The sequence below is a fragment of the Fulmarus glacialis genome, unplaced genomic scaffold (genome assembly GCF_000690835.1).
Source record: "Fulmarus glacialis isolate BGI_N327 unplaced genomic scaffold, ASM69083v1 scaffold1401, whole genome shotgun sequence".
In the NCBI taxonomy this organism is placed as follows: Eukaryota; Metazoa; Chordata; class Aves; order Procellariiformes; family Procellariidae; genus Fulmarus; species Fulmarus glacialis.
In genome coordinates this window covers 101,399-112,236 of record NW_009191937.1, presented here as the reverse complement: position 1 = coordinate 112,236, position 10,838 = coordinate 101,399, and the positions used below count along the sequence as shown (strand labels likewise).

Here is a 10,838-nt window from a genome sequence, read left to right as displayed (position 1 = left end):
TGCCTCTCGTTGAAACCTTAGATGAGGCTCAAATGGGAACTCAGATCTGAGAGCTTTCTGGAGCCCACTGTTGCATGTGGGTGGTTTAGACAAGCTGGATTGATTGGCACTGTGCTCCAGAAGACTCCCAGCACAGGTCTCTGGTGGCTGAGAGATCCCTGGCGTGGTGTTCACCTTTCTCCATGTCCAGTGGTGCAGTTCAGAGATCAGGCGTTTTCACGTGGAGCGTTGCTCTCCCAGGCGGTACTGCCAGGAGAGCCTCTTCTTCCTCAGTGTGCATGGCATGCTCTATAGTCCTGGCTGTCCCTGAGCTCTCTGGCATCTCGCTTGCTTTCCAGGTGGAACCAGGTGTGCAACCACTGGGACCTGCCTCTGAAGGACATGAAAATTTCCCTCCCAAAAATGCACTAACAGACCAAGAGAGCAGCCAACAGATACAGCAGCTGGTGAGTTGTGAACCTGGTTTTGGGTGAAGGAGTGCTATACTTTTTCTTGGGGTTTTCACCTGTTCAGGCAGAGATTTTGGGGACTGAAGTCTTTTTAGGTGCAGCTGCTCTGCAAAAGTGGGAAACTTGGAGAATCGGTGGGAAAACACAGGCCGTCTGCGTGGAAAGTGTTGCTTGGTGGCAGCTCCAGGTATTAGGCTGGCGGGGGAATATGTCACACTAAAATGAGAGGGAAACACGCCGGTAGATTCTGTGCTGTATCTGGTTTAGTCTTATTTGAACTGGGCTGCGATATGATTGACCTGGGACAGATGTCGTGTGAGGAATATAGAATCACAGAATCATAGAATAGTTTGGGTTGGAAGGGACCTTTAACTGTCACCTAGTCCAACCCCCCTGCCGTGGGCAGGGACATCTTCAACTAGATCAGGTTGCTCAGAGCCCCGTCCAACCTGACCTTGAATGTTTCCAGGGATGGGGCATCTACCACCTCTCTGGGCAACCTGTGCCAGTGTTCCACCACCCTCGTTGTAAAAAATTCCCAACTCTCTCAGCCTTTCTTCATAGGAGAGGCTTTCCACCTCCCTGACAATTTTCGTGACCTCCTCTGGACCTGCTCCAAAAGGTCCATGTCTTTCTTGTGCTGAGGGCTCCAGAGCTGGATGCAGCACTGCAGGGGGGGTCTCACCAGAGCAGAGCAGAGGGGCAGAATCCCCTCCCTCGACCTGCTGGCCACGCTTCTGGTGATGCAGCCCAGGATACGGTTGGCCTTCTGGGCTGCGAGTGCACATTGCTGGCTCATGTCCAGCTTTTCATCCACCAGTACCCCCAAGTCCTTTCTGGCAATATGTCCTTTCCAATATGTCCCTTGTGAATTATTCCAGCAAACTAGGACAGTTCACAGTGAGGTTTAGCAGTTCTTATGTATCTGAGGAACCAAGAGTGGTAGCGATTAACTGCAGATAAAGGTACATAACCAGAGGAATTCTGCTCTCTATTAGATGTCATTTGGATTAGAATAGGAGCTAAGATAGCACAGCTAGTGTTTCAAGCTGAATATTTTGCACAGCTCTGTGTTTTTGTTCCCCACATCCTGTCCTCCCTACTGTTCTATATAAATAGGAACAATCTGTGCAAATGGGAAACAGAGAACTGTTTCCAGAAGATGAAAGGCTTGGGGAAGAGAGGAATAGCTGTTTCACTTGAAAAGTTTTTTCTTTTTGCTACCTTTTAAAAAAATCTCCCATGGTTTCTATATTGTTTATGTTTGTCACAAAAACATTTTTTTAAGAAAATAAAAATAGCTAATACAGCATTGGGTCTGAGAAGCTGGGCTTGAATTTCTTATGCATTGTAAGAATGTGGACTTGCTGATCTACTTATGCTTGTTTCGTGCAGGAATTTGAACTCAAGAAAAAGCGCAAAAAATGTGAAAACCTTGAGCATGAAGTGAGGAAAAAGCATAAAAGATGCAAAGAACTCGTAAGTGTTCTTGTTGCCTACTGTTGTAAGCATAATGGTAGAAGAGGAGCTAAGTTGTTGCATGCCTCTCTTGGATTGTCTTCAGTTTATCTTAATAAGGAATCACCAGTCTTTCTCTTAATTTGAACAGTGTCACAAATTTAGGGCTCCAGCCCTTGAGGCTGGAATTGTTTATTTAGTCTTTTCAGCTAGCTGTGGGTTCAATATAGCTACATAAATCACTGGATGAAACTCCGTGGCCTTTGCTAGTTTGAGGAGACACTTAACCATTTTCACACGCACTCCAGACAAGTATCGAAAGATTTCTCCATCTTGAGATGATAATTACACAAACCCACGGTCATTTTCTTGTCCTTATTTGTTGGATGAAATCTTGCCTCTGTTTAATTTCATTGAGGTTTTGCAGGTCATATCACAGTATCTGGATTTCCCCCTTCTGTTTCTACTTTGCTGAGCAGCACTGGTGGCATTAGTGAATATGACAATATATAGTTTCACCCAAGAGTGCTTACCTTCTGAATAGATGTTTTACATCTTGCTCAAATCTCCGTTCAGGTCAGTTCTAATGCATAACTCAGACTCATATGCAGTTCACAGTGCATAGCTCAGCCTCGTTGTTTGGGTTAGAACGAGACATTTAAGGAATAAGTTGGTCATTGTATGTTGTTAGACAGTAGCTTTTCAAGGTCAAGAAGGGACCAACTCACCTTGAAGTTCTGGGACTTAGACTGCGCACAGGGAATTAGCTCTTGGGATAGCCAGAAAATATTTGATGATCCATAAAACATTGGGTTGGGGAAATGTGCGTGTGTGGAGTCATGTGATTATGCAACTATTAAATTCCTCTAATGCTGTACAAAGTTGCTGCAGATGGACTGGACCTGACAAATTCAGTGTCTCTCCATATGTCCATGGTCTCCTGCCTGCTCAGAGACAGTATTCTCTAAGGCAGAGTGATAGCTGGCTCATGTTGCTTTCTTAACTGCAGACTGAATCCTGGTTTCAGAATCAGCCATCTAAAACTCTTGAGTTTGCAGTCTAGAACTCTCTTTACCATCATTCTTCCAAATATTTTTTCTTCCTTAACTGAAATTTGTCAAGAACACTCTGATCTTGAACCAACAGTGAAACTTGATGAATTGTTGTAGATAGAGATGGAGTTCTAGACAGCAATATGTAAATAATGTGACATTGGAGCTGTGAAGTAGACAAATAAATGTCTTTCTCATTCTGGACTTTGAGGCTACGTAAATGGGAAAAGAAACTTAAGACATCATCTGGCACAGGGCTGGTAACAGCTTGAGCAGTGCTGCACGCTGTGGCCTTCCATCCCTCAAGCAGCATCCCATCAGCATCCTGTGGAGCTGCTCTACAGAATAATTTGTGGGAGGTAGTCTGAGGGCCTTGGTATAGTAATGCTGCTCTTTCTGGACAGGAGATCCAGCTGCAGGAGGTACAAAGTGAAAATGCACGACTGGCCGAAGAGAACTTGCAGCTGAATGAGAAGGCTGGATGGGCAGGACAGGTAAAAAGCAGTATTTTTATCAGATGAAGCATTAGCTTCTGTAAAATTTTGCTGAGAAGAACTTGCTAGCATGCTAGATTTTCAAGTTGCCAGCTGAGTAATGGTCGCGTGCCCATCTGTGTACCTCTCTCTCCTGCGTACCCCATGGTAACTGCAAGCAGAGCAGTTAACTGCCTTATTTTTGTTACAGAGTTTCTTTCCCAAGACTTGAGTGAGATGCTTTGTCCTTACTTAAGTTCATACTTGGTTTACCTGTGGTAACTTGTTAATGAGTTCATAACCAAAGACGGACAGTGGTTGGTGGGGAGCAGTGTGCACTGGACAGAGTGGTTGTAGGACAGAACCCATCACTGCAAGTGGTGCAAGCATGTGGTGTGTTTGAAAGTCTTCAGTCACCTCTGACTTTTTTTTTGTCATCCTTGAAGAGGGGTTTTGGTGGCTGATGATGGGGCAGGAGAGAAAGCCACACCTGCAATTCAGAGCTGCCCTTGCCAGATGGAAACCCCAAAAGCTTCAGGTCTTGGGATAAAGGCAGGATACTTGCATTGTTCAGTTTGCAGAGCGGATTTCAGGGGAGGGTGGCTGCACCTTGGAGGGTTGTGTTCTAGGAACACGTTGTTGCGTGTGAGAATGGTGGAGGATTTGGTACTCCAATGAAGATCCTCCATGGGTTTCTGTTCGCAGCTCCTTCTCTGGACAAATGTAATGCACAAGAGTTAGAAAGTCACTTGTCTGTCCCATATGTCAATGTTGCCACCATGCATAAGGCTTCCCACATATTTAATAACTGTTCTAAGTGGAAATGTTTGTCTTTGCTTGATAATCTGCATTGCTAATAGTTATCGAGTCATAGTGTGCTCTAGAACCAAAATATGTTGCTGGAATTTCCTGTAGTAAGTGGAGAAGGTAAACATGATTTCAGCAGGCTACTGAACTTTCTGTACTGTTCTCTGTGTTTAATCCTACCATCTAGGATTAAAAAAGCTTGTAGACCTTTGTGCTTTTTTAGTATCTCTTCAGTATGTAGCCTGATCATATCTGAGTCCCTTCCTCCTTGCAAATGGAGAGGGGAGATGAGTCTAGTGAGAGAAGGGGTACGTGCAAATAAAGTGTTCATCACATTGCGGACTGATACAAATGCTCGTGTATTTGTTTTGAGTGAAAGCCAGAGGGAGAGGAGGTTCATGATTTTGGTAGAAATTACAAGTAGATTACAAGTAGAAATACGTCTGCAAAACAACCTACTGAGATACAGAAATAAATTGTTATTTATACAAGGAATACCTATGGCTACTTGTGCTAATTGAAAATCCTTTCTCTTCAGGTTGAATCTGAGAATGCTGACCTGAAATTGCAGGTTGTTTTGGTTACTAAGGAACGGGATTCAGTAATTCAGACGAATCAAGGACTCCAAACCAAGCTGGAGAATCTAGAGCAGGTGCTGAAGGTCAGTGGGATCCACATGGCTGGAAGGACTGTCCAGACACTTAGTGCTGCTTTTGGATGGCACATGTTGTGTCTTTTTGCTTTTTTTGTCCATTCTTTTGTCTCTGTGCTTCCGTTGGGAATTCTGCTTCTGCAGGATCCTGAACATGGCCTTCCAAAGTGGGCAGAGGTGCTTTAGAAAGGCTGCTTCAGGGATTTGGGTGGGAGGGGAAATAAGGTGGCCATCATTGATTTAAGGATTTTCTTTGATTGTCTTGCTCTGGCTTGTGGTAAGAGTTTCTAACTTTCTCCTCTGTTTAATGACGACATGAAATACAGGCCGTGTTTTGACTTCATGGCCTGTGATAGGACACAGGACAGTATTTTAGTAATGTTGCTCTTCATCTGTCTGTGAATTGTTCTGCAGCACATGAGAAATGTGGCTGAGCGAAGGCAGCAGCTGGAAGTCGAGCACAAGGAAGCGCTGCTAGTCCTGCAGGAGAAGCAAGAGGAAGTCAGACGGTTGCAGCAGGTAGGCAGCGTGTGAGAGAATGGACATTTAACTCTCTGAATCCCTAGAAAGTGATGGGACTCCTGCACCTTGTTTCCTTGGAAGTGCGGTGTATGGAGGAGGTATATGTGAGTTTACAGGGTAAAGTAAACCAGGGAAGAGTGTCTGCGTCTAGGCGAACTCTGGTACCTGAGCAAAGTGAAGGGCTTTTCTCATGAATGGCAGTTCTGATCTCTCACTGCTGTTTGTCCAAAGACCAAAGATGCTTTCAGTCTGTACAGTGTTTTAAATCTATAATGGTCTATCAAGGTGGTGATGATAGTAGAAGTGAATTTAGATAGGCTGCTTTCTTATTTACTCAATTTCTTATTTCTTCTTAGGCGCAGGCAGAGGCAAAAAGAGAACATGAAGGAGCAGTACAGCTTCTAGAGGTAAGACAGAAGAAAACAAGATGAATTAGTGGCTGCAGATTTGGTATCTTTTGTTCTTAATGTCAGCTTTCTTGATGCCCTGGGTTTTGTTGGTTCTTGAGCAAAATGCTTTAACGTCTTGATCGGATGCAACATGTTGCTGCCGTGAGCAAGTATCGGTTGTGCTGGCAGAGTAGTCTCTGGGGTCAAAGTTTTCAGGGATTAAATTCTGGCCTGCTCAGTCCTCAGGTTACTTCATTCAGATTGTACCCAACAACTCTTTCAGGGATGCGTTAAGTAACTAACCTCAGATCTGCCTGCTCTATTTTCCAGGATCATCTGCAGGGAGGAAGAATACTTGAGTCCATGTGATTTGAAATTTTTTTTGTGTATATGTGCTTTATGCTTTTTATTAGGGGGAAAAAAGGAGAAATGTGACCTTTGCCTAGGCATAATGAGTGATGAAGTTTGAGGCAGCTCCCTTGTCCCATTTGCTAGGCCGGGACCAGCTCTGAAATCCACACTTTGCCGTGGTGGCAGGCAGCTTAACAGTGCAGCCTGGCAGATGTAATGAGCATTGTTTTGGTTTTGATTTGCATTATCTCAGTGTTTATTAGGATGACTGTGGAGAAAACCTTGGCTGTGGATTCCTGGACTTGCAAAGGCAAAGCACCAAACCCTGGAACTTGATGTGATTTAGTGGCTGCCAAAGAGTTGGGTTAGGTGTGATGGCAAGTGGGGCAGCTTCTGCTCCCTCAGTCCACTGAGGTTTTCTGAGTACTAAAACATCTGAGACCGAGCGGAACTCCTCACTGAACACCACCTGGACAGTGAGATCTCATGTTAATGAGGCTATGGCCGTGTCTGTAGTGGTGACATACAGTCAGAGATGGCAGGCTGAATTGCCTGTGTCCACTGCTGTGCAGCAGCGCTGTGACTGTTAGGAGCCCAGGAGAGTTGAGCGAGATGGTAAGCATCCTTGATGGAGGAGGTTGCTCCATGGCTGCAAATAGCATCTCCTTTGAAGGGGGCCTGACCTGTATCTGAACTGTACAGCCCGAGAGTGCTGGGCTCCTACTGAATGGGATTGAAATTGTGCAGGCTGGGTGAATGTTGTGGGGAAGTGACGTGTGTTGCCCCATTGCCATGTCCTTTCTGGGACATCTGCTTTTGGCTGCAGAGACAGGATCAGAGCTTGTACGGGTGCTGCTTTTATGTCAGTTGGTGTTTAGCTGACTTCATAGCAGCCTTTAAGGGAAGGGAGGTTTGGTGCTTGCCAAATGTTTTCTGAACTAATTCATTGAAGGATTGGAGAAGCTACTTAGGTTTAAACTGGACATCTACCTGTGCAAAGGAAGAAAGGGACAGTCATTTTGTTCTATGTTTGAGAGCTGGTCGTGTTCTTCTGGAAGGGCCTCATCAGTCAAATATTCTTGCTTTCATGTTACTGGTACAGAGATGCTTTATAAGTCAATGACACCAGGTGGACCAAAGAAAGAGAAATTGTCATTAAAGTTAGTTTAATGTGAAGTAACAGTCATTTAAATGACTTAACTATAATCATAGTCATTCCTGAACATCAGTGTAGGGCAAAATTAGGGGGTTTGGGGTGCCTACATTGCGTATTGTCATTTTTACATGTGTTTGGATTGCTTTTTGATGTGATACTAATGAAGAATGAGTGTGGTCTGTTTCCCTGTTGGAAGAGTTCAGTCACATGATTGTCGTAAGTGGAGTCTCCCTCCTTGGAGATGTTCAAAACTCAACTAGACAAAGCTCTTGGCAACCTGCTCTAGCTGGCCCTGCTTTGAGCTGAGGGAGTTGGACTAGGTGATGGGGTTGGGCTAGATGAACTTTAAAGGTCCCTTCCAACGCAAACTATTCTATGATTCTATAATTCTATGACCTCCAGAGCTGCCTTCCAACCTCAGCTATTCTGTAGTTCTGTGATAAGGCAGTGATGGAGGTGAGTAGAGTTATGGGATGGTTTCTGTGTGCAGAAATGCCATGGATAGAAGGACTGTCTCAGCTTAGAAAGAAAACCTGGAGGGTTATTGTCGTGGCAATGAAGGAGTTCAGTAGTGGTTCCAAAGTACATGAGACAAGATTCTCGACTGCCTTTTGCACTGCATAGATGGAAAAGGCAACAGCTTGATTTCAGCAATCCAGTGTAGAATTTTGTTGGGAAATACGGTGAACAGAGCTCAACTTTGCTTGTTTTCCCTGACCTAGGAGTAGGGTACATGACTGAGCAGGCTGTTAGCTGCTTGAAATCGTGTCAAAGCCAGGTTCTGAGCTGTGCCTTGATTCCCAGCACTCCTTGGTCTCAGACCTGGGGAAAGGTCTGGACGCAAAGTGTCGATTCCATGATTTTATGGGTGGTTGCAATGTGCTAGGAAAAGTAGGCTTGAAATTTAGCACTGACGCTCAAAGCATATTGTGATTTGGCTCAAAGCATATTGTAATTTGGAGGCCCTCAAAAAGTGGATGGTTATCTTATTCATGCATTTGATACGTGGGATTTGGCTTTTGTTTAGCAAGCAGATGCTTCTGGGAATGGGGTGGGAATCTCGGTATGGAACAAGGCAGACACTGTAAGTCAGTAAGAAAACAATTTCATTCAAACTGAGGGTTGGGTTATCTTTGGCAGATTGTTGATTTTTGGCTAGTGTAACTGCTGATGTGGTTTCATATCTCTTACTGCTTTTCTTCTTGCTACCAGAGTACTTTGGATTGCATGCAGGTACTGCTATAATCCTGTCAAACAGGACATTTTTCTCCTCTGTCCTGACTTTGACAGTTGCTTGATATTCTTGTTTTAACTATACTCTGGAAAAGATTGCAAGAGTGTCACCTCCAAGAAATAAATGTAATGAAAGGAGCTATCACTATGAGTTTGATGGAGCGGCTGCTTTTCTGTTTAAATGCTTTGCTTTCTCGACTAATTAGAATTAGGAGCTTTATTTTTATGGCATTTCCAGATTTTTAGAATTGTCCAGCTGTGCACTTTCTGCACATGTCGCATACATTTAAAGGTCTTTTGGGAACTACCTGCAGTCCAAGAGTGAAGTATTTCCTTCAAAACCCAAAAGCAATGGCGATATCATTGCAAATGAAAGTGTCGTAGAGAAAAAGACAGGTCCTGCTGGCTTTGTAATTGGTTGGAAGATGGGAAGCAGAGATTGTGAATAACAGTTTTCACAGAAGAGGTAGTCACTAATGAAGTTATAGTCTGGGAGCTGTGCTAGCCAGCCTATTCACAAATGATTTGGGAAGGCTTATATGGAAGTGATGGTGTTTGTAGCTGATAGAAAACTGCTTTCAACAGTCACCTTCAGATCTGATTGCAAATTGCTGTGAGATGATCTCATGAGTAACGGGGAAATTAAATGACAGGTGACACTGGCTGTGCAAAGGCATGCACATGGAGGAGAAGCAGCCGTGACTAAACAGGCACGGTGGTGGGCTCCGAATTACCTGTTGTGGCAGGAAATTCAGTGTTTGAGGTAGGGTGATTTTTAAAAAAATGTCAGCCTAATTCACAAGTCTGATCAAAAAGGCAAGTACAGTGTTGGGAACTTTTAGGAAAGGAATTGGGAACAGCCCAAGGACATTATTAGGGTATGCCCACATCCTGTAAAAGCAGCACCCGCATCTGTGTGGAGTTATGGATGTTCCTTTAATCCCTTTGGCATTAGCCCTGCTTTGAGCAGGAGTTTGGACTGCAGACCTGTAGAGTTCACTTCTAGCAAAATTGTGATTCTCTGATCTCAAAAACATATAGCAGAAGATACGGAGAAAGGTAACAAAGGACATCTGGATGGAGAACGTCATCTGTAGGAGAAGTGTAATAGAGCAGCCAAAAAGGAGAGTGTCTAAGAGGACAGGGCTGGGCTGGTGGTGGTTGGGTCTAGCTTGGTGTGGAAAATCAGAGCAAGTTCCTGAATTGCTGATTAAACTGACCCCACCAAGCTCTGCTCCCTGCTCTTGCAGCCTCTTCTGGTAGGCATGCTACTCAATCTCAGTTGGTGTGAGGCTCCTCTTTCTCTCCCTTTTGGGTTGCGCATAGAGACAAGAGTCTCCTGTCTCTTCTGTGTCTGGGGCTTGATTCCCGCTGGTTCCCTGAAGCTCCTGGCCATGTCCTTAGGCTCCTCTTCCTTATCCCCCTGCCTCCTAGCACTGTCCTGGAAACTTGCTGCTTGCCCAGCTGTGTGTGAACCTCTGCGAGTAGTCCGCTAGAAGTACGCGTTGTGTGTGATGTGGCAGTAATACTTAAGAGATGTTTTTACGTTGTTTTGAATAACACAAGATTTAAAAGACACCTGACTAATTAGGTATTTCAGAATTAAACTGTGGATTATCCAGGTTATTGGCTTGGCCACCAGTATAAATGGATTTAAACTGTGATTAATAAATTTACAGAACCAAGGTACTATTATGATGCTATTAAACACAATATCTAGATGTATCTGCTGGCTCAGGTCTCCAGACAAGACAGAAAAACACTCTCTGGTCCTGCAGTCGTTCTGTACCTGTCTCTTGTTGTAGGCTGCGTCCCAGGGTGGGATCGGGGACAGATGTTGGTCTAGAGGAAGCCCTACTTTGATCTACTGCAACTGTTCTTACTGTTCATGGTTTCTTTTCTCTATTAAGCTGTAATGCATAGGGGAGAAGCATTTATGTGAAAAATCTTAACTGTAAGTTAATTCAAACACTCATGATTGCAGAGGAATCCTGTACAACATGACTTAGTGAACAAGGAGTTGACTCTGAGCAAGTGGAGAATGTAGACACTTCTGGAAGTTGCTCATGGCATCCGATATTCTTTTTCAGTTCAGAGACAATTACTTCTTGCCAGACTTCACAGACTTCACCAGGCTTCCCTTAAAGACTGAGAGCGCCTAGCTAGTTGTGAAGGAAACAAGTGATAAATGGACGTGTTTAAAACACATATGACACAATAAAATAAAAATGCATGCACCCTCGTAAGTTAGTAGGGAATGGGCTAGAGAGATTTTGTGGTACTCTGAGACCATAAA

General features: G+C 44.2%; 1 protein-coding gene across 1 annotated transcript in view; it reads left to right on the top strand.

The window, feature by feature from the left end:
- Positions 1-341: 341 nt before the first annotated feature.
- The window catches only part of BZRAP1 (benzodiazepine receptor (peripheral) associated protein 1), a 45,642-nt gene continuing 35,145 nt past the window's right edge, over positions 342-10,838 (top strand). Inside the window, exons 1-6 of the mRNA XM_009586847.1 lie at positions 342-446; positions 1,845-1,928; positions 3,364-3,453; positions 4,778-4,900; positions 5,306-5,410; positions 5,770-5,820. Of these exons, the coding sequence (XP_009585142.1) occupies positions 5,309-5,410; positions 5,770-5,820 (153 nt within the window). The 5' untranslated portion in view covers positions 342-446; positions 1,845-1,928; positions 3,364-3,453; positions 4,778-4,900; positions 5,306-5,308. The remainder of the gene's footprint in view (positions 447-1,844; positions 1,929-3,363; positions 3,454-4,777; positions 4,901-5,305; positions 5,411-5,769; positions 5,821-10,838) is intronic.